This window comes from Drosophila persimilis, unplaced genomic scaffold, assembly GCF_003286085.1.
Source record: "Drosophila persimilis strain 14011-0111.01,24,50 unplaced genomic scaffold, DperRS2 tig00000124-arrow-pilon, whole genome shotgun sequence".
Taxonomy (NCBI): domain Eukaryota; kingdom Metazoa; phylum Arthropoda; class Insecta; order Diptera; family Drosophilidae; genus Drosophila; species Drosophila persimilis.
The window spans coordinates 2,148,975-2,173,498 of NW_020825294.1; the positions used below are offsets into that span (position 1 = coordinate 2,148,975).

At 41.0% G+C, this 24,524-nt stretch overlaps 1 protein-coding gene across 1 annotated transcript; it reads right to left on the bottom strand.

Moving 5' to 3' along the window:
• Nucleotides 1–18,294: 18,294 nt before the first annotated feature.
• Nucleotides 18,295–18,908, bottom strand: LOC113565412. Its single transcript, XM_026987321.1, has 3 exons — nt 18,771–18,908; nt 18,483–18,711; nt 18,295–18,431 (listed from the first exon to the last, which is right to left on the bottom strand). The coding sequence occupies exons 1-3, from the start codon at nt 18,906–18,908 to the stop codon at nt 18,295–18,297; spliced, it is 504 nt and encodes a 167-aa protein (XP_026843122.1).
• Between the last annotated feature and the right edge of the window lie 5,616 nt (nt 18,909–24,524).

Genomic DNA, 24,524 nt, shown 5'->3' on the forward strand with positions numbered 1-24,524 from the left:
TAAAGTATGGGTATTCATTATAGGATGTAATGTAGAACAGAAAGACCTTTATTTAGATCCTTTCGGGCCCTCCCTTTAAGAAATTTTCCCTACCCCGAATAGACAATATTTTCCCTTACCGGCTTTCATTTCCTTGATTTTTGTTGGGTTTCTTGTTTGGTTTTCTTGTCTTTTAATGAAATGCATTTCAAAAGATTTCCTACCCGCCTCTGTGTGTGTGTGTGCGTCGTCGTTGCTACGTGCAACAGGTTGCCATTCTCTGCCATGGCCGCTGCCGACACACACCCCGTGTCTGTGTGCTGGAGCCTGCCACAACTTCAACCCCACTTGCCACACCACCAGCACTGCCCCCTCAACCCTCTCTGGAGCCCGCCGCCTTCTTGGTTTGTGCTTTGATTTTATGGCATTCGTTTTTAGATTTTTGGTGCTGCACCGGCACTGCCAGCAGCAGCAGTGGTGGTGCCACAGTTTGATGCATGTAGCTTGTCATGCATAATATTTTTTTTCAAAACATATACAGCATTTGGACGTGGTACATAATTTTTGCAGCATATAACATTTTGAGGCAAGAAAGAGCTGTGTCTGTCCGTGTCGAGGAGTGGCTGTGATTGGTTTATTGTTTATAGGAAAAATCTATGGAAAATCTGTGGAAAAATCTTGCTTTATGCAAAGCCGTACCCAGCATTTTGTGTAGCGCATAATTAAGTGGATTTTCGAATGGGGAAAACTGTGGGAAATTCGGGAAAAATCCTTGTAGACTAAACAGTGGACAAATCTAAAGTTAATTTCTTTCGATTTTCAAGTGGGAAAACCACTTGAATGCCAGCGTTTTGTTGTCGTCTTCTTTGATCTTCTCTTCTGACGTGGGAAATGTTCCCAGAGACCTGTCTGTTGTGCGATGATTACTGGCAGTGAATCCCAGAGATACACAGTTCTAATACACATTTAATTGTCAAACGGAATTGAGGAAATGCTCCACGCAATGGGCAGCCATTCTTTTGAACTCGAGAAGTTAATAAATTTTCCATAATTTTTTGTTTGTGAAATGCCTCTCTCTCTCTCCCCCGCCTTCTGGAATTTCGTATCTACCGGATACATTTTTATCTCCGCGCAACGCAATTATTGTTTGTGTCTGTGGCGGCAACGGCAGAACAATTAAGAAATGAACTATCGCCATCGGCACCCATGAGGGAGAGGGAGAGGAGATCTCGTTTTGGGGCCAACCACCGGACCAATTAGCCACCCATTCCCCCCCTTTCCGCCGCCAGTCTGCAAATATTTTCCGATCTCTTAAGCGATGACTTTTCCCAATGGTTTTGCAATATTTTCGGTCTTTTTAATTAACTGAAAAATTGTTGAAAAATTTGTGTTTATTCGAGGGGTGGCCAGGTGGTGCTTACGCTTTTATGACCGCCTTCCGGTTGCCTTCTCCCCTGCCATATTTATACAGTATTTAGAATATCATAAAGCTCCTCCATTCGACAAAATATTTACACACGAAATCCCCCATGGAAATTCTATCAAAATCGGAGATAAAACCCGTAATGAGAATGGTACAAACGTCATTCGTTCGGGGATAAAAATTATATTTGTTCTTTTGTAATTAGGTTTCTTTTGTAATTGTGGGATTATAATGGGCATGATATGAGCCAGATCTAGGGGAACTTTATTGAGGCATAAAAAGGTGCTGAAATTATGAGCAGTTAATACTTTTTAAGGGATAAAAGCATCTTTGGAAAATATAAGAATTATCTAGCTATAATTTTTGTTTAATTACATAACAAAATAAAGTTAAAAAAATATTTAAACCAAATTTTGTTTATATATAAACTAATTAAAAATATTATATATATTATTATAAAAATTCAAAATAATAGCTTTTTCTGATTTGAATAAAGTTGTATTTGTAATTAATTGATAACAAATTATTATTTTTAATTCCGTACGATCCCTGGCATAGATCTTAATTAAAAATATTTCCAACCCTTGATTTCTGGCCGATTTTTCCCCAAGAGGAAAATATATATAATTTCTATATATATTTCTACTCTAAAAATAAGATACGCTTAATCCAATCAAGCCAGGAAATCAAATCCCACGTTTTGTTTCTGTATTATTTTCCGTTTCATCTGCAATTGAAATATTCTATAAATGAATTAAATACAAATACAATCGATGCCTAATACAGAAATAATAATTTTTGAGGCAATAAAACTGAATGAGGCAATAAAATTAAATTAAATAAAAATGCAATTATTAAACGACCGCCCAATACACACGCTGACAGATAGAGACACACACACACAGATACAGATGTGTGTGTTTGAAAAATGCACAACAATTAATTTTCAATACAAAAAAAAAGTAGCAGCGGAAAGCGAGTTGCAGCCACGTTTTCCATGCAACTACTACATATGGCGGCTTGTTTAAATAGAACGTATGGAGGCAGCAGCAGCAGCAGCACAAAAGCTCTACAAAAAAAACAGACTGAAACTGAAATCAAATCGAATGAAAAACGATAAAAATCGCACAACTGTCCGGAGAGGCGGCCACTAGCCGGAGGCCTGAGAGGCCGTCGTATGCAAAATTGTGCTACGGTTTTTGAAATGTTGCAACAATAATTGTCACAAATTGAACTCATGTCATGATTTGCGACGACGACGACTGTACCTGTGCCTGATCGATAGCAGGGGCAGCCGGGCAGCCAGGGAAGGGAAGGGGAAGGTAGCATATTCGATTGTCTGACAGGTGCAATTTAGTCGAGGCAAAAAAAGTTATCCGCTTTTGAAGTTTGATTGGTTTTCCATTTAATGAGAGCACACTGGACGGAGCGGTGTAAGGGAAACGTGATAGATTTCCCAGGGAAATATACTTCTATACACTCAGAGATAATTGTCATAGCAAAAAAAAACACAGCCATATTTAATTGAATATTATTAAATTTAAAAATAAATTATTGAAATTAAGTTTAAGGATTAGGATTAAATATTATTGAATTAAATTAATTAATTTTAAAATTTATTTCAATTAAATTGTATTTATTTAAAATAATTCGCATAGTAAAAGGAAACAAAAAAGCAACAAATGAATTAAATATTATTATATTAAACTAATTAAATTAAAAAAAAAATTATTTCAATAAATTTATATTTATTTAAATTAATTGGTCTCTTATTTAATATAAAATGCAAAATAAATATGATATATTCAATTTGAAGAATATATATTTCTACTAAATATACAAATATTTTATTTAAATATTAAATATATATTTTTTAATTATGAAATATATATTTAGATAAAATCTTTTTCTATTAGAGGTAAAATTTGTTTTACAGTTTTCATTATATTTTTATAATTATTTTCTTTATTTATATTTTAAAATCTAATCCGATCCTCAAGAATTTTTTTCTCAGGGTGTATTTGGGAGTGGCAACACAGAGTCAGTTAAGGAGTGATCTATCCACAATCAAGGCTTCTTTCCCCCTCTTTCACACACTAAATTTTATATTACGGATTATTCTAACAACGTTTTTTATGTTCTTTGAGGTTCTTTTCATTGCACACACACCTTAAGGATTCCTTTAACCCCTTTAAGTGCTTTGGTTATTTATAATTTTGTCGCCTGAGCGTATCATCATCTCACATTACAGCGTGGAGGAGACATACGTGGAGTGGATTGGAGTGGATTGGAGTGGTGTGGAGTGGACATACACGATTTGTGTCGCACCTGTTTGCCAATTTGAAATGAGGTTATGAACCCAACTGTAGTTTGCTGCAACGTTGCACCACAGCAACTGGCAGACGGCAACAACAATACCAAAAAAACCAAACGATGGCTAACGCATTTGGCCACCTTTTAGCCGGTTTTCCCATCGTTCCCCCACTCTGTCTCGGAGCGCGGCTTTGGGGCTTGAGGCGAATGCTTTTTCCTTTTGTGGCCACCAAAGAACTCGTTGGCTTCGCCACCGCCATGTGGCCGCCACTTGGATCGCGTTGCCTGGTTGCTTGGCTCTTTCTGGCCGCCGCTGGAGATTGATGTTCGCTGCCTCTGACATTTGTTTCGCGCTTGGCTCGATCTCGCGCTCTCTCTCTCTCTCTCCCGCTCGCACTCTCGTGTTATTAATCATTAAACTGGTTTTTCCCTGCCACATTTTTCTCCGTGTGATTTAAATGGTTTTTTTCTTTCTTCTTTTTGCATAAAGCTTTTCCAGTAGATTTACTGGATTTTCCACTAAGATGAAAAATTGCACTGCGCCGCGATCATGTAAACAAATTCATTAACGTTGCACAAATATTTTAATTATTTTACACACACACAATTGTTGGTGGTAAAACGACGAGCAATAGATAGTGTCAGGCTTTTAGATTCTATGCGGAATAATGCGGTTCTATCGCCCAAAAGTGTGAAACGCGAATGAATCGGTAGAATATTTGCACCTCGAAGTTGGAATGAAGAAAATATGAAGATTCAATGGATATTTATTGGATATTTGGAAGAGGAAAGGGAAATGGCGTTACGGAAATGAATAGATAGATCTAGAGTTATAAAAATGAAAAGGTGTTTAAATAAATATAATTAATCGTATATATTTTATGTATAAAAAAATATAAAATATAAAAAAATTAAAAAAAAAAAAAAATGTTGTTATGAAGTTTAGCGTATAGACAATATAATTCGTTTATTTAATTTATTGACTTTAATTGTAAATTATGAATATCTATTAATCTCAAAAAACCCTTGAAGCCCTTGAAAGCCCGATACAAATTTTTAATATAAACTCCAATTTATTTATAATTTTGTAGCTATCCATCTACAACGTATCCATCTATATCTACCCAAAATCCATTTATAATTACTTCTTAAATACTCCCAAAGTATTTTCAAAGCATTTCTTTACCATTCAAGCGACATTTTCCAGCTAAATTTTCCTTTACAAGCCGTCATTCATTCATTGAGAAAAGCCGAAATGTAAGCCAAAATAATTTGTGGAATCTGTTTCCCATTGAAATTTTTTGGCGGTGTGTGCCGTAAGCTACTGTTTTGACAGGGGACATGCCCATGTGTGCTCCATATATGCACATGAAACGCGTCAACGTGAGAGCGGGGACTGGCAATGGATATGCGGGGGGGAAAGGGGACTGGGGACTGGGGAATGAGGCAAAACGCCAACGCAGAGCCAGCAGCTGCAGCGGGCACATTCAACAGGTTAATTCGCGCGCTCTTTTGGCCAAGTGCGTTCGAGCGTTCGAGCGGGAACTGCTTGGCCAAATGAGCAGGCAAAAGTGTCGGCCTTTTAAGGCCTTAAGTTTTTAAGTTTCCTTTTGGCTTCGGTTTTGGAAAAATAAAACATGCAACTTCGCACATGGAGGAAGCATTGAAATGTCCCATGGAACAATGAGCCAGCGAACGGACCAACAACAACAACAACCACCTTTGGCAACATGTTGAGGCCGAAACTCAGCTGCTGGCCAAGTTATGAGACAGAGGGGAGGGGAGACGGCAGGGAGGAGTACTGGCCAGAGGAATGGCTAGTCCGAAGAGAGGCGAAGATTGCTGCCATGAAGCACATGAAGGTGTCATTTGTTGGTAACATGCATTTTCCGACTTGGCTACAAATCGCAACGATGGCAAAAGGCAAACTGCAACATGCAACAGCGACGACTGCGACGACTCCAACGACTGCGACCACTAAGACGACGATGAAGTCTGATACGAGTATCTAATGACATGGCACAGTGGTAGAAAAGGCCTTAAATGGGATTAATGCTTTGATGGATGCAAGGTTTCCCATACAAATGGTACACATTCTATGTCTAATTTTATTTCAGAATATTTTTTATATGATTGCCAATTATTCTACATATTTTGAAGAAGAAATATGTGCTCTTTAAGCTTTAAATACTCTTTAAAGCCTTTTTTATCTTCTTATGAATATTTTGAAGCTTTTTCTGATCAATTTCCATCACTTTAAATATTTTCTTATGTAATCCTCAAAAACTTTCCCATATTTACTCTGATATGTGGTACAGCTTCATTAATTTTTAATATTTCAATGATATTCCATTCACTCATGGGAAACTTTTTAAAGTTTCACAGATTTAAATGATTTTCCTTTCACTTATGGGAACATTTGAAGAGTTTTAATGATTTTATTAATATTTCTTTCAATTGTAAGATATTTCTTAATGGTTTTAATGACCTGATTGATAATTCTTTTCACTTTTCGGAACTTTCTTGAAGTTGAATCATTTGAATATTAAATTTTTCACTTGCAAGAAATTCTTTAAGTTTTCAATGATATTTCTTACACTTAGGGAACATTTCTCAAAAATTGTATTGGTGATTCTATTCACTTATGGGAACTTTTTTGAAGTTTATCTTTGCAGTTATAAAAAATTGTTTAAGCTTCTTTTTCAGTATCTCAATGATTTTATGGATGATTCGTTTCACTTATGGAACATTTTTTAAAGTTTTTTCTTTACTCTCCATTAACTCTGCCTAATACCCATAAAACGTAGCCCACTGTAGTCCCAAGACACGAATGAGAACGACATTTAGGCCTTTGCTAAAGACCACGTGAGTGGTGTGAAAACCCTGAACCCTCGAGCAGAGCGAAAGGATCGGCTGTCTTGCAAATTAAACGCACATGCCCCCACACACACTCTCTCTTTCTCAAAGTCTCCGAATCTCCCTTCCCTCTCCCAGAGAATCACCAGTATTCACTCCCTCTCTCTCTCCCCTTTTGTGTGGCAATTGTTTTGATTTTGATTTTTCTACCACTGCTGCTGCTGTTGCCCTTTCCTGTTGCATGAGACTCCTTTTCTATTGCCGTTCGACAGTTGTCCCCCACCGCCTGTCCTGTCATTTCAGGTACAGTTGTGCTCTCTTTTTGTGTGCACTCTTTTTGTTCGCGCTTTTCCGCGCAAATGCTGGACACATTTTAACAATTTATGAATGTGTCTCCGCTTCTGCCGCTGACAACTAAATTCAAAGCAATTCATACATCATCTGGGGGGGAGGCAGTTGTGGGGCGGCAGTGCACCTTCCAAACAGGTGGAAAAGTGCGTGTGTCAAAGTGCGTGCCGCTCTTTGTGTGTGTTGCAACGGTATCCGTGTCCACGTGTCAGTTTCCCTGCCACACAGTTGTCACACGGCGCTTTGATAATTTCATTTGTGTCCCACTGGCCTCTTGTGCAATTCAATGGACGGAGATACAGATACTCGCCGGTCGTTGTTTTCCCCTTCTCTGGCTGTGGATTTCCACTTGGCTTGCAATTCCAGGGAGCGGCCATCGGGTCGGGTGTTTCGCCGGGTGATGAAAGTTGCAAGAATATTGTAATTTAATTTATTGATTAACCTTTTGGCATTCAAGTTTATTGATCCGTAAGAAAAGGTGGTTCGTACGAGGAATACAAGTAAATGGATCTAATTTATGGGCTTATGATTGGGATTCGATCAGTTGTGGGTTGGACAGCTATTAATCTTTAAGAGAATATAGTTTATTTAAATGGGATTTTAATGTTTATGGAGTTTATGGCTACTTTTGTGCTTTTTCTTGAATAAATTTAGGGATTAAGTTAAAATTAAAATACCCTACAGCATTCCTTATCGCCTGAAATATTCCTTAAAAATATTGCTTGTAATATATCCATATTTAACATATAATATTTAATTAAATAAATAAAAAAAAATATATATATTTCGTCGTTCATCCTCCTAGGAATCTTTAAATAAATAGTTTCCTATCCAGAACCAATAAATATTGATGAAATTTCAGGAGTATTAAATTTTAAAATTAATTACCATCTTCTTATCAAGAAAATCATGAACCAAACTCAGTTCTCTTTATAAAAGGTTTTTTCAAAGAGTTTTTCCAACATTTAAGACGTTTTCTGGGTATAGTGCTAAGGAAATATTTCCCTGATTCAATATTAGGAGCTCCTTAACGATAATTTCCTCTGATTTGTATAGTTATGCCCGCAATAAATCTTAGCAATCCTGAATTCCCAAGATTAATGGCTTTAAAACCAAATTTCTCTGCTAAAACTTTTCCTCATAAAGCTTCAATAACCAGCGGATGTTCTTGAGACTTTAAAGTAGATTTTCCCGAGTCATGGTCCTATCTTTAAGACTCCATTCCTACCCATCTCCACCCATCTCTCCAATCCCTACCCAAAACCTTGAGCCCTAAGTTCAAGTGTTAACATCCAACCCATATTGATCCCCAAAATATCAATCTCTCATATGCAAAGCTCTTCCCTGAGTCAACGATCGCACACAGCTTTAGTCGCTCCAAACAAATCTCCAGGGTTAAGATCGGGAGATACTTTTGAACCCAACGAACATCTCGGACAGACACAGAAACAGAAATGAAATGCACACAACAACCGACAAACATTCTCAGCCTCAACGACTGACTTTTGATTCGGTCTTTTTGGATTTTTTGGATATTTGTTCATACGTGTTTTTTGTTTTGTTTTTGTTTTTGTCTTTGCGTTAATTTATAGTCACTGATTGGGGCGTTATTCTTATTGATCCAGGCCATAAATTAAGAGAACCCCTGACATGCCACATACATTACCGACATTTTAGCGTTTGATTTGTTATTTATCATACGAAAGAGTGAGAGAGCGAGAGAGAGACGAATGGTAGTAGGAAAGAGAGACAGAGAGAGGGAGATGGAGATGGAGAGACAGAGAAACCCAATGACGATGGACGACGAATCTCGTGTGGCATCTGATCGGAGGAGATCTCTCTCCCCTCCCCTCCCCTCCCCACCCGGACACCCCTTGACAGACCGTACCTGTAAAACTAGTTTCAATGCTTGATCTTTTTTTTTTGTATATTTTCTTCGTTCTTCGCTTTTAGCTTTGATTTTTGTTGTTGTTTTTGTATTTTTCTTGATTTTTTTAATGATGAAATATACATTTTGAGTTTAATATATCAAATCCAATGGAATCGAATCGAATCGAATCGAATCGAATGGCGGGGCCCAGTCACAGTCACAGTCACAGTCACAGCCTCAGAGGCATAGCCACAGCCGCATGTTAATTTGTTTCGAGTTTCTTTTTTGTGTTTTTTTTTTCTTCTCTTAATTTTGATTTATTTCATTTTGAAATTAAAAATCGATTGAGTAACGAACGAATCTGTCGATCTTTTTATTTTCAGCGAATTTTAATTTTCATTTAAATATGGCATTTTTTTTCGATACGGATTTCGCGATTTGTGTTTGTCTGTTTTTAGGTAGCCACTGGGTCGTTTAATATGCAAACTTTACTCCGATAAGGTGGGGGGGGGGGAAACACGTTTTCTACAAGTTCTATGGATCTGTAGGTTTGCGTGTGCGTAGACTTTTTTGAGTGATTAATTAAAATTATGCCCCGAAAGCAAACTAATGAGTTTAATACGACGAAATCCATTAATTAGACGAAGACGAAGACAGAGGCAGAGGCAGAAGACCCAGACGTTGACAGACAGAATCGACCGACGACCGGCAAGCGACCAACGACCGGCGACCTCTATAATTAAAGCCTGAACCCCAGAGAGAGAGAGACGAAAAAGGCCGAAACAAAAGGCAGTAGAGAGCTCCATCATCATGGGATTGGAGACAGCGAGACAGCGACTCCATCCACCAAATGAGCGTTGATGAGTTCCATTTAAATAAAATCTTGATCGTCAGACCAGCAGCAGCGGCATCCGTTTGGGTACGGACAGCCACCAACGAAAATTAATATCGTAAAAAGATACATCCGATAATTTATGAAACATAAATAACTAAAACAAAAATACAAATCATTTGTCCGTTGACAGGCGCTGTGCTGTGTCTGTCTGTATCTGTGTGTATTTTCAATGGCCTTTTTCCAAATTGATTCCGTTGTTGGCCGCTTTTGATGGCGATGGCGATGGCGATCCATCTGACATTTTGGTTATTATTCGATTGGTCCGAGAGCGACGGAACCGTTTCATCTTGGGTTCTCTCGTGGGGCTTCAATTTATGTAAATTACGCGGCTCTACGAAGTAGGAAGTCACTCTAACTCTACTCCATTGGAGCCGTAGGTGATTTGGAGACCCCAGACCCCAACGAATTATAAATTTATTGTGCCTGTCTAGAGGATTTTTGTTTTACGAGGGGTTTTATCTCCCTCTATCTTGGGGGATCTGTGCTTTCATTTCTCTGTATCTCTGAGAATCTCTCTCCAAATCTTTGTGGGCTGTTGTTGATCATCTCTGAATGGTCTTTTTGGTGGAATTGTAAATTAGATGATTAGTGGAACAAGAAGGAGTGCCTGAAGTGAAGGATGGTAGAGATTTGGGTGTGTGGAAGATGGTTAAAGACGTGTTTTGGGGATGAGATTAGCAGATGTTTCCTATTCTCTCTTAGAAGGACATTCTCTGGCCAAGGGGAGCTGCTGCATCACGCGTGACACTTATAACCGAACCTATCGTACACATAATTTGCCTTCCTTGGGGTGTCATTCTAGTCGATGCACCTCCCAACGAGGGGCGCTGCTGCATGACGCGTCACACGTTTTTACCGAACCTCTCGCATACCTCAGGCTCTTTCCATACCACTTTTTGGGTTTCTTTTTAAACCATAACTAATCCCAATCCACACTTTCCCATCGATGCGCCTCCAATGGCTCCCTCTCAATCATCTCCTGCTCCTCTAGACCGCAGACCATACCAAATGCAGTGTTAATTTGACTAAATTTTCAAGATCATCTGTCTAACAGCCGCAACAAGACGTAAAGAACACTGCTCCAGCCATATTGAAGTCCCAATCCTCTCTCCTGCTGTTGGAGGAGTTCTCTCGAAGAACAGCCCACAAATCAAGGGTGAAATATATTCAGAGAGCGATAAAAATTCACCAAAAAGAAGGAGGAAACACAGACCAGACCCGAACCAGACCTCAAGCGAAATAAAACCAAAAGAATTTATATACATGAAAATGAAGATGTAAATTATACAAAATGTGAGAGGAGGAGGCAGCGAGGCATTGACCAACCAGAGACCCCAATCCGGAGAGAAACATGGAAGGAATGAAGCAAACACCAGAGGCAGGTACTCGTACCTCGTAATGCTATCAATCTACAAGCTCTGTATCTAACAGATGCACTGCCCCACTCTCCCTCTCGCTCGCTCTAACTGCAGTGTGTGCTGGAAGGAGAGGGATGGCTGGCCTGCCGAGAGATACTACTACGATGGGGAGTAGCCGCCGCCGCCGCCGCCGTTGCCGCATAAGAAACACCCCTCCCGGGCTAAATGATTGATTGCTCATCATTTTTCATTCTTAATGAAAATGCACCCCGCTGGCAAGAGTTGAGTTCTCTCTCACTGGCTGGCTGGCTGGCTGGCTGGCTGGCTGGCTGGCTGGTTGGCTGACTGGCCTCCTGCCTCTATAGATACATTCCCTGTAGCTCTGTATCTGTATCTGTGTATGCGCTGTGGCACACCTGAGAGTCGAGAGTCCGTTCTGTCTGACAGGCAGAAAGGTGCAAAGGTGCGATTATCGCGACTGCTGTTCGTTCCCGTTCCCCCCCGTTCCCCCCGTTCTCCCCCGAAACCCATCCCGCCGCGTTGGCAGAAAACTTGGCCAAATTCCACATTGGCCGCCCAAAGGCATAAAAATGGCTGCCAAGAAGCGGGAGAACATGGCCGTAGCCGGAACCGTGGGGCTGCCAGCTGCCATACCAAAGAGGAGGAGAGCCAGAGAGCCCGCTGCCGCCTGGGCTGCCAGTCAACTGTCAACCGTGTTCTATGCCCGTGTCATGCTATGCATCATCTTCTGGCAGTTATTAACCTTTGTATGTGCCTCTCCCTCTCCCTGTCCCCCTCCCTCTCCTTCTGCCCCACTCTAGCTATCTCCTTCGCGTTACGTTGCCTGGATTTAGTGCCTTGGTTGGGGGGCCATGGCCTAGCAATTGCTGAAATTAAACAAAAACTTCTAGTGGCCTATTTCGTGCACCCCACAAAGATGAAAAAGAGGATATTCTTGGGAAGTATTAAAGGAGGTAATTAGTGGTATTAGGCAATAAACTAGTATATGATAAATTTCAGAGAACATTTGTTGGAGGAATCGCCATTGCTTTTGTTCTCTTTCTCCACAGTGTTGGTAAATTACAAAACATTTCAGCGACTGGGAGGCGGCCATTGCTGGTCGCATGCCTCAGCTGACTCTCTCTTCTGTGGCAGTTGGGGCATCATCATTAATCATTTTTATTTGCACGCCGCCGCATTTGTGCTGGCATTTTGGGGCCGTTTGAAATGTTTGGGCTTGTCAGAGGGCCACCAGATGGGTGGACCGGTGGTGGCACAGTTAATGGGCGGCTGGTGTGGCAGCCACCGCCCTCATCAGCGACAAGAATCCACCAAGTTTGTCACCAGATCCAAAAGCTACAGAGCGAGAAAAATAAGCTATATTTTTATATGTACAAAATATTGCCTAAATATTCTTGTAAAATACAAACAAAAATTATAACATTAGTTTTTTGAACCACATTAAAATTAATTTTTTTATATTTTTTTTATTTATTTTATATTTTTGCTTTTCGTTTGCTTATTTTATATTTTATATATTTTTTTTGTGTACCGCTTTTATATTTTATTTTTTTATTAATTTTATATTTTTGCTTAGCTTTTGCTTCTTTTATATTTTATATTTTTTTTTATTTGTATGGCTTTTATATTTTATTTTGTAATATATTATTTTTATATTTTTTTTTATACTTTTGCTTTGCGTTTGCTTCAAAATTAATCTGTTTTTTTTCCCCAAGTGCAGAATCAGGAACCCAGAATCCAGTAGCCACCACCCACCACCCCCACAGCCAGGCATCCTCATCATCATGATGATCATCAGAGTAAACAACAATAACAAAAAACATGGTACAGTAAATTGTGAACGTCATAATGTAGTAGTAGTAGTAGTAGGAGGCAGAACCAGAACCAGAACAGCCGCAGCGGCAGCGGCAGCAGCAACAACATGAAGCAACGTTGACGGCAACTGTATAAATTATTACATTGTGTACTCTTAGCGCACATAAAAATACATTAATAAATATTATTTATGTATACTCGTACTCTCTTCTCGTATGTAGAATACATTGCGCACACCACCCATTCCTTACGTATGTAGCATGTAGCATGCCCCACACAACTTGTTCATCATCGCATTTTGCTGCTGCTGCTGCTGCCACCATAAACTGATGTAGAAAGATGAGTTCTTTAATACACACAGAGAAAGTGGGGGCAGAAGAAAGTACCAAAAAGAGGGGTATATCTGGGATGGCAAATGGTTCCAAAATGGGTTAATACTTTTTCAAGGGATATCTTAATCAATGGATCTCAAATAAATATACATTTTAGAATACATTTCTTTGTGGTTCTAATTTCTAGAATATTTAGAAATTATAACTAGAATTATCTCTTGGAGGAGTATCTCTTAGATTAAAATCGGTTGAAGAAAGAGGGAGTGCCCTAAGAGACTCCTTTTCAGTGGAATGATTACTCCAAGGATCACAAGTATAAGTTCTAGAATAATCTTTACTTAAAAATTATTATGTGAATATGGGTATATTTTCTGGAATATTTAGAGGGACCATTCCATAATTTTCTTTCAAAATTCTTAACCTTTTTCTCTTAAAAAAATCCTCAAACTTTTCACTATATTTTGCTAATAACAACCGAAGACTTTTTCTCAGTGTATTTTCATTGAAAACTTACATACGATAAAGCCTCATCTTCATTTCATATTTTTGACATTTGTTAAATCAAATAAATGTATTCGATTCCGTTTGTGCACACACTCACATACCCCAAACGAATGAATACATTCATATATTCGAATATACTCGTACTCATATATATTCGAATTTTTTGTTTATGTTTCATTTTTGCTGTTTGGGGAATTTATTTGTTTGTTTTGCCATTTCATGTGAATGCAAATTTGGTAATTGTCTCTCACTCTCTCTTTCGCTCCCTCTCTCTTTCGCACCCTCTCTCTTTCTGTCTCACTCCCTTTCCTTTTTGGAGGGGTTTTTGCTTTATTTATTTGATGGAAAATGAAGCTTAAATCGTAAATACCCTCAATGTGAGTTATGCCCGTGAGTAATGAATATTTTAGCTTGGTTTTTTTTTCGGCACTTGGGAAGGTTACAATTAGCGAATGTTTGGGTTAGATCATAAAATTGTGTGATGGATGGGCGATATAAGGAATTCCTTTAGTTTGATTTCAGCGGATAAGCTGGAATGTTATGTAATGAGAGAAAGATACTTTTGGATCTGAAGTGGGATCTGTAAAATGTAGATAAGTAAAAGACGCATACAATTGTGTGAGAGAGTCAGAGAGCGAAACCCCACACCCTCATGCGGTTACGATTTCAGACAGAAACGACAAACGACCGAAGGGCGCTGCTGCATGACACAGCGGCAATGGATTCATTCGATTTTTATAAGCTGTTGGTGTTTTATATAGATCTAGGATAACTTTTTAAAATTGTATATATACTTTATTATTATTTTATCTATATTTTATTTATTATTTTATATATTTATTATTATTATCTATAGTTTTTGAATCGATTATGAATCGCTTATGGAGTGGTAAAAATCGGTTATAAATAGGTCATAGTCTGTTTGTTAATTGTTTAATCAACGGTTATAAATTAGTTATCAATAAAATGAGAATCGCTTAGTTGTATATCGGTTATCAAACGATTGTATATAGCCTATAAATAGGTAATAATGGATCGATTATGTGCCGATATTAAATCGGTTCAGATTTGTTATGATTCGGTTATCAAGAGTTACTGAATCGGTTTTAAATCGGAACAGCTGTAAGGACTTATCGTAGCAAGAACCATATCTTAACGACTGAACGATGAAAAGATATTTGGAAGCTTTCAATTCCTCAATAAAATCTAAGAAACTAGTTCCCTAGAAAGTTATCTAAGGAACTAGCTCTTCAAAAATTTTTAATACATAAGCTATTCATTCTTGGGTCCTTCCCAGACTACATGAAAGCCCTCTCCTACACTAAAAGTGACCAAATTCCCCAGAGAAACCATACAGAGAGTCCCAGGGAAAGGGACTCCCCATTGCCTACACAGGATGGTCATTAGTTAATAAATATTTATGCTATTCTGATATTTCTGACGTAAGCAGCAGCCGTAATCGATATCTGGGCAGCCATTTGGTTGGCTCCAACTATAAATCTTTTTGGGGACATAACTTTGCTTTGGCGTTGGTTTGGTTCTTTCCATCCATCTGTCGATCCATCCGCCTGCCTGTCTATCTCTCGGGTTCCTTTTTAGCCTTTTCTTTTGGGGGCTGGCTGGCTGACTGCCTGACTGGCTGTGTATTCAATCTTTGTGTGTGGAAAGGCATTTGGGCCATTAACGTGATATATGCACGCTGGCCGCCTAATGATTGCCGAATTTCTAATTATACGCATAAGAAATTATATCTGTCAATAAATTTGCCACTGTGTGGGCCACACAGCACACAGAAACCAAAGTCCTGTGAAAGACAGTGAAACAGTGAGGAGGTTGCCCCCAAAAAAAGGACGAAAAAGAAATCAGCAAAAGCCATAATTCACTCAGACACACACAGAGAGACAGAGAGAGACAGAGGAGGTCGTCTTCCGTTGGCTAGCGTAAATCCTTCTACAACTGACAACGGGAATGGCATGGCTCCTCCGCTCTCAGTGCCTTATATAAATGATGAGAGTCCGAAAAGTCCGAGAGCCGAGAGCTTCCAGGCATAATGACCTCCTAGGCAATGGGTAGTCTTTGAGCAGGAAATATTTGGTCGAATGACGCATAAAACAAATCCAAGGAGCCATCAACCTACCCCCAAGAGGATGACAAGGGAGGGTGCTATTTCTTGACGGACCTCCTGACTTGATCAACGAAGGAGCGAGAGGAGGGCGAAGTGAATGGAGGAGGAGCTTTCGCTTTGCCTTTGCTCTCGTCATCATTATCATCAGCGCAGTCATCATTTGGTCGAAGCAAAAGCCCAAGCCCAAGCCGAAGACGGAAAACCCCTCACAACTTTGAAGACGTTCCGTAGAAGGGGGTGTGGTGGGTGTACAGGCCACACCAACATTTTGGCCCCATATATTTTCGCTCGTCTGACATTAACGGCTGCTATCGCAGAGTGGAGGGCTATGCCCAGAGCTGTGCCAAGAGCCTGGCATCATTACTGGCACTCCACGATTTATTGACGAGAGCAGACCAAAAACCAAAACGAGAACCAGAACCAGAACCAGAGCCAGAGCTCTGACGGAGCACAGCCGAAAATTTAGAATCGTCTTCTTGGCCAACAAAAAGGATTGCTAGAGTAGGGGATTGCTAAAGGAATGGCAGGCAGGCAGGCCAGCCAGGGCCAAGGAATTGGGTCTGAAAGTGTGGGTGTGGCCCAAGTAAACCCCATTAGTTTCTATGGCCCATTCCGTTGACGCTTTTTGGCCCTGATGGCAGTCAACGCAAGATGACGTTGTGTTTGACGTCTCTCCTTGAGGAGGTTAGGTTTCTGTTGATACAGCACGAAATGAAATGCTGCAAATGCTTCAATATCCAAAAGTTTTTGCGCCTTGTACTTTCCACACAAATTGCATATTAGCTGGGGCAGATGAGGGAAGAACCGGGAACCGGAAGACCCCAGCTTAAATTGGATTATCTAGGGGGCAAAAAGTTTGATCTAAGGGATTATTTTGGGAAGGATTCTCAGATTGATTTAAGGGACAGACAGTAGTAGTGGAAACGTTACATGTGAAATAGTGATAGGGATATGTCTGGGATTGGCCCTAGGTCTTATGGAAGTAGACCCCATGCAGTTGGGGTTTGAAATATTCAACTTCTTTAAAGAAACTTCTTGAATTTGATTTAATCTTTGATCTAAAAGTAACCTTTAGCTTTGGCTATGATCGTGCATCATTGACTACTTTTATACCCGATAATCAGTCAGGATATAAGGTAGACCGCGATCTCTCCAAATTTTCCAATCATTTAACATGAGATAGGGGAAAAAATAGAAAGAAGCAGAGGAGCCACGACTGCTAGTTATATTATTGCATCATTTATTGTTAGAGCAACGTTTTTGTCTATGCACACCCCAGATCTTTCTGCCTAAATTTCATAATTGTCTCCCCAAAATTCTCCAATTCTTTCTACCTATATTCTGCAACCATTCCACTCCACTAGTCCCCAAGAAATGTCTCTATAAAAATCCGCTGCCATCTCTAATTCTTTCCCCCGCAAACATTCCCCACAGCTGTCTCCGAGGTAGACCACAAATTTCAGGCAATTTTCGTCTCCCTTCTGATGGGATGGCATCATATGCAGGCACCCAACACCCAACACCACATCCTTGAGCCGATGATTCATATGCTAAAGCTATGTCCCATTCCGTTCGTGCCAAAAACCGCCCTCCCCCCACTAAGCTATCTCTAATGTCTACTCTCCGCCTGAGAGACCATTCATTTGCGACCGAGAAGCGCCTTCGGCATATTTTTAATTGCCTAATTTTGTGACTTGAGTGATGGGCACACTGGAAATGTGCCTCGAGGGTTGATGCTGCCGCAGCCAGTCCTGCTCCTGTGGCAGTTCGTTGCTTCAAATCGTTGTTGTCGTTCAGCTTGATAAACGCCCGCTTGCCGCCGTTTGGCATTTTAAAATTGTCGCCAAAAAACATCCACCCAAACGACCCATCCACTCTCTCTAGGGCTGCCAGCAAGTGGCTTCATTTGCTGGCTCTGGAAATATTTCACCGTCCTTGCCACCGCCCGCCGTCCGCCCCGTGTGGCATTGTCACCATCAACAGTGCTGCGCTCGCGGCAAATTATGGGACAATATTTTAGGCTAATGTTAATGTTTTCCCAAAAATTTTCTCATTGTGGAGAGTCCTTCCTTCTTGCCTCTGGGCCTCTACCGCCCAAATCCGTTAAATTATTGAGCTCTGAAGGTACTTTTCAATGCGGTTCGCTGGCTCCCGGGTCCTGTGTCTGCTCCTCGCCGCTACAGTGAGCTACAGCTACAGAGTTTGGGGTTAAATGAGCAGCAACACTTTTATTTTTATTTTTTTCCCACTCAGGTTCTGTTGTTAAATGTTTTGGAAACGGCAGCCAAAGAAACCCAAAAGGAAAGCTGCCTCGCGGAATGAATTAGCCCCCCACAAGAGGGAGTTCCTTACCTGGTACGAAGGATCCTGGTAAATTATTGTGATGCATAATGAATTATTTCAAAGGATAAACTCCACCAAAAAATACACCCAAAGAAGAATTTAATTTGATCTTTTAGCAGTTTAAAAACCGAACTTTGGTCATATTCTGAAAGAACTTAAACTCGGGAAAATTCTTCAGGCATATTTGGGTTTTTTTGATAATCGACTCCATTGGGTGTTTTTCCACAGTCAAGACCATGGATTGATTATCTATGAGTAAAATGAAGGATTACTTTCATCAGTGAATCAGAAATAACTCACAAAACACTTGAAAGTCCTGTTCCTTTTTCTCCACATAACAAAACACCAAAACCGCATAATGATTGTAGTCCGTACACAATAAAAATGGTACTGGCAGTAGGGGAAAATAATTCAAAGGCGGATTGGCAAGATTTTCCAGCGACAAATACACATAACTATCTTCTGCAGGGCACACGGTATTCATGTAGATCGGCGGATACGTGTACTGGCGATGCCAGTGCTTGGGCAGCTATTCAATTACAGGGTGTTATATTTTGATTAGTTTTCCATAAATTCTTATTTTCTCACACGCCATATATCTAGGTTTTTGTTGGGTAAAGGTTCCAAACAGCCATCGTACATGGCCTGACGCCAGTTCTTGCCAGTTCGGCCTTGCGTGAGGCACAATATTGTTAAAATTTCGAATAAAATTAAAGACTTTCTCATGATCTACTTGGTTTCGGTTGGAGTGTCTCTGAGGTACTGATTATTTGAGGTGGAAATTGCAGCTTTCGATTGAGCTATTAGCGGAAAAACATCTGTTTTGTGGTGGTACAACAAAGAACATATGGGGGGAACATTCGTCAAAGTCTGGCTTTCATAAGCCACAAAAATTTGTATCTGAAACTGCAGCTAGAAATTGCAATCCGCCCACACCCACCCACACACACATCAGTCTTCAGGTTGGCTGTCTGTAAGAGATAAAGAAAACCACAAAGAAAAACCCCCGAAAAGAAGGAGAAATGCCGAAGGAAAACCTCTAAATCTTACGTTACCTCTACCTATTGGGGGGCTAATGGGGGGGCAGGGTCCCCCGTTGCCATTTATTTCTACCCAGACCCAGACCCAGTCCCAGCCCCAGCCCTTTGCTAGTACGTTCGTTCGTTCGGTTCGCCTTGTCTCGAGAACCATAAAACACTTTAATAGTTCTCTTATGCCAACCCTCAAGACGACCCCTCAAACCACACAAAAATATATAGGAATACGAGTACTACCCCCCTCCTCCACCAGACCTAAAAAGCAGAGAGATACTTGAGTGAATGACGTTTACGAATACTTTTAGTCTTTCCTTTACTGTCGCTTGTTCTTTGGTTTTGTTCTCTTTCCAACATTGATTGACGCTTACCAATACTTTTCTTATATTCATGGTTTTTGTCTCATTTTCATTGTCACTTCTTTTTGTTGTTTTCTCTACTCAACACTGATTGACGCTTACTAATACTATTTCTCTATTCCTCTATTTTTGTCTCACTTTTATTGGTATTTGTATGCCTGTCATTCGTTCTACCTTTCTTCTATTCTCTTGAATATTAACCAATAATTGTAATGTTTTTTCCAACACTGTATAATGTTTACCAACACTGTTTTTATATTTGATTGCTTTATCTTTCTCTTGGAGTTCTGTTACTATTTAACCGATGATTAGCGCTATATTTAATCTTCTTCTAGATCTTTTATTTCTCTTCTAAGGACGTTAACCAACACTTTATTTTTTACTCCCTCTCTTCTTCCTCCTGTTCTATGCCATCCCTTTCAATCTTCTAAGAATCTACCATTATAAAATGATGGCATCGCTGTCACTCGTAACTGGCGCTCAATGTGGCGCCCTCTCAAACTCCATCTCCCAATCACTGCCCCCTCCCCGGCCGACTGCTGTCCCACGTGCAGCAGCCTCTGGCTTTTCGACTCAATTGTTTCTTTCGCTTTCTCTTTCGCTCTTGCCACCCCCCTCTCCCTCTTTCACTTGTCCTTAATTTAAGGCCAGACAACTCGTTGAACTTTTTTAATGATTTCTGTTTTTTGGACCTTGGGGACTAATTCTTTGGATTCCCAAAGAAAGGGAGAGAGAGACGAGCGGCGCCATATGCCTGGGAGACGCAACAAATTAACCCCATTTCACCTGCAGGAGCAGCAACCAACCCTTAACCCTTTACAGCATCTTAACCGCTTCAACACTTTGATTTGATTTTGTTTCTTCTTTTTTTTTTTTGTATATTTTTTCTTTTTGAGGGGGAGGCACACGATTCGCGTTAATCAATTGCTACCTCCCACCTATTCTCGTGAATCTGCGCGCAAATTTGTGCGCGTGGCATGCCCCAGCAGCAGCCACTACCCCTCGACCTTGTCACATGACACCTGCAACCTTTTGCGCGTCGATTTCCGTTTCCGTTTCGCCGCCGCCGCCGCCACTGCCACCGCCGACGTAAAAGTTTTTGGTTTTGTATTTTTCGGTGGGGGCCGGACGCTTGGGTGCGTGGGTGGGCGGGCTGGCTGGCACGTTGGTTGCGATTCCTTCCACCTCTCTGCCTCTTGGCATATAACAATTTTTGATGCCTTTTGATCTTGGCCCATGGACTTGGCGGGTTTTTAATTTAAATCCTGCTCCTGTCAGCGGTAATACGACAAAAAATATCATCTACCATCCACCATCCAGCAGCCAACGCCACCGCCACCGCCATCGCCATCGCCATGTTTGATGTTTAATTTTATTAAAAGGATTTTTCTTTTTGTTGATTTTTGGTTTCGGTTTCGGTGTTTTGTCAGAATCCAATTAAAATTAACCGCCGGCAATTGTTTGTCAAAAATATTTAAGACACGCGCAAAAACAAAAGGCCAAACCAACAAACAAACAGACAGGAAAACACACAACACAACAAAACAGCAGCAGAAGCCGCAACAACAACAGGTGCAAGAGAAAATCACCTCCCCAATACGGAAAATGCAAGGTGGAAAATATTTATCATGAATCGGTGTTTGATTGGAACAATTGGAACAGTTTATGGGTAGATTTATGGGAACATTAGGGAGTGGGGAAATTATGTGAAATTTATTAAAAAAATCTATTTTTATTTGAAGCTTAGAGATCTTATAGTCTTTGGGAAAAAGGCCTTCTTACAGACAGAAGGTTGTTGGATTTTTGGGACCGATGAAGCCTAGTAGGCCTAGCCGATGTCAGAGGCGAAGGATAGCCCAAAAGCGAAGAGAAGTACAATTTCTCCCCGTTTGTACTGTGTATATTGTTAGTGGATTCTTGGGACCGACTTAGCTGCCCAAACCATTGACGAAGCCGCGGTCTGAGGTGAAGGAATGCCCAAAAGATAGCGCCTCGAGCCCCGTACCTCAAAGCATGGAAAGCGTCTTTATTTCTAGCGATAAAAAGAACCAGAAAACCCCCTAGACATCTATCTATCGTGCTGCGGAGTCCCTCTCTTGGTTGCAATGGGAGGTAGTTCGCTTTTTTCCTTGAGATTCGCTTGTGAAAAGCCTTTTTCGACTACGATTTCCCTTTGGGCCACTTGAAGTTGCAGTCATTTCAGGCTAAAGTCTTTCTTTTCTCCGTTTCTTAGTTTTTTTCTCAATTCTTTTGCTATGACGAAACTTTACCTAACCCTACCTAAAGGTAAACCAAAACCCATACCAATTACCTACCAAAAACAAATGCCACAATAGAATTTCCTTTAAATTAGTCAGGGCCCACGTCCCGTCAACATCACTTTCACTTCGGTAGCGGCTCAAGGAAAAACTCTGGACAAAGATTTGGCCATTGTCTTGATGGGAAAGTGTCAAGGCGGCCGGCAGACTTTGCGTTTGAGTGATTTACGAGGGAAAGCGGAAGGCAGGACTAGACAACGGATCACACAAAAGGAAAGAACTCTAAACAGGAGGCCCTGATCCCTTTTCCGATGCAATGAAAGTGAAATCCTGCAGCTCATAAATCAGTTGTCGTTTCCTCAGTGGATTCTTTTTGTTCTGTCCATCGGATACGGCATGCAAATGTGCAACTGTTGTGGCAACACACGTTTCACGGCGGGACTTTGGCGGAGGGAAATATTTTGACATTGACATCGGCCTACGAACAAAAGTACGAGTATCTCTGTAGCTGATGGATTAGTGCGGATTAAGGCGAGACGAGACTCCAGCCTCCTGCCTCTTGCCTCCTGCCTGGTGAAAGTTGTGGCAGGTAGTTTGCTGACTTTTCTGCACGGTGATGCCACGGTTACGCTTCTTGAAAGAGGCGTTTTGTTTACACCGAAATTAGGGCAACTTAAGAGGGTTTTGGAGTGAAGGTTGGGCATGTTTTTGTGAAAAGAAGGTCAAACTTTGTGGGTGGGACAGGGCCATTAACTCATTAGTGGCGTGGAAATTTGTGATTTACGAAAAAATATTATAAAAGAATATAATTGGCTCTGAAAATCATGCAAAAATCTCTGTGTCTTTGGGAAAATATTGTTCAATCACAGATAAAATATTTTGCCATATAACTCTGAATATTTCTCTCTGCAAGTCTCTGAAGATATAGCCCCCACAGCACACCCCATTTTCCCTAGAACTACGCAAATCAAAGACTTTCACCAAGACTCCACCACCCGATTGAATACTCCATCAAGATCGATACGGAAAATCCTTTATTGAGTGCAAAATGTAGTGCAAATGTATGCATAAAAAAGTAGTTTGATTTTTCCAAGCATATAATTTTCTTCAGATTTTCCACAATAATTTACTTGATGGGCGATTAAAGATTTGAAATTCAAGCGGCGGGCAGGCAGCAATCGGTTGACCAATGGCTGCCAATGCCATAAACAAAACGTTGACTGAGTTTTTGCCTGCTGGCCACAAAAAAAGTGGCAGCAGCAACAAGAGGCAACGGCAGCAAACATTCTCAACATGAGCAGCTGATATTTCACATAAACGACATAAAGACTGGCAGAGGCAAAGGCAAAGGCGAGGCACGAGAAGGCGATGATCGCCAGAGACTTTTTCTGTGCGGAGGAGGTGTGTAGCCAGGCAGCAGCAATTGCTGGTATTGCAACGTGCAATCCCCCCTTCCCTCTCCCCTCCCCTCCAGCGGATGGACAACAAAGCCAAACTGGAGACGACGACGCCATCGCCATTGCCACCACATGCTGCAAGAGCAGAGCTCTCTGTGGGCCCCGGCGAGGAGCCGAATATATCAAATGCGATCGATCGCCAATGTCTCGGAAGCCTCCGCCGTTCCATCCTTACCATTCCAGCAATGTAAATCCAATTTGATCTGTGCCGAACGCAAAGCTGCTGCTGTTGCTGTTGCTGCTGCTGCTGCCTCTGTGGCTGTGGCACTGCCTCGCCTGACTTGATGGCCTCGAAGAAGTGTAGGCAAAACATTCAGACGGCAGCGAAAACTTGCAAGAAACTTTTGCCAGCGAGGAGATCACAGATCTGTTTGTGGAGCCTGATTTCTTTTTGTTTTGCCTCGCGATTCGTTTCGTTCTTGTGTTGCTGCTACCTTAACGCGCCACAAGATTGTGGCAGCAGCAGCAGCGGGCAGCAGGCAGCAGGCCCTTCAAAAACTTTGAACTGTGGCGCAGACGACTGCGGACTTGTGCCGGCTTTCAGTTTGTTTTGGTCATCAAAGGACGGACACCATCGGACTCTCGGGGGCATACAGCATGCCGCATGCAGCATGCAGCATATATATATGTCTGTGTATAGGCATTCGTGTTGTGGATCATGGGGCATGGACTTTTACAAGTCCAAAATGGATGGCGACACTTTTTCTTGCGCTTTTGTCCATTGTCCCCAACAGAAGGAGCTCTGAGGCAGGAGATCTCTAGACAGATATCCCGCCAGACGTTGCCCTAAAAAAAGGATGCCTTTTGGGGTGTTGTCAAGGAATTAGCAGGCAGGAGGCAGGCAGGAGGCAGCCAGGCAGGCAGTAGGCTACGGAGAAACTGTTTCTCAATCAAAGGAAAACCCTTTTTGGATTCGTATTTCTCCGTTTGACAAAACCAAAACCTAAATTCATTCCAAACCTTTTCCGAAATTCATTTAAAAGCTTTTCCAAAGTTCATTCTAAAACGCTTGAAAATGTCGAACAAAAAGGAACTTTTCCATGCCACATCCTTCACCAATGAGAAGAGCACCATGGGCACAGCTTCGCCGGGCAGGGAGTTCCTCAAGAAACTGTTGGGCAAGACCGTGCGAGTGGTGCTCGAGGATAAGCTCATTCTCATTGGTATCCTTAGCTGCACGGACCGTGATCAGAATCTAATACTCTCCGATTGTGCCACATTCCTGAACGAGGGA

Bases quoted from the DNA above. Each gene is read 5' to 3' on its own strand.
- LOC113565412 (XM_026987321.1), bottom strand. From the start codon at position 18,908: ATGAGAAAGTCTTTAATTTTATTCGAAATTTTAACAATATTGTGCCTC. The intron at 18,712-18,770 runs GTGAGAAAATAA...GTAATTGAATAG, and splicing joins AAAACCTAGATATATGGCGT to CTGCCCAAGCACTGGCATCG. The intron at 18,432-18,482 runs GTGAGTTATTTC...TTTTACTCATAG, and splicing joins ACAGGACTTTCAAGTGTTTT to ATAATCAATCCATGGTCTTG.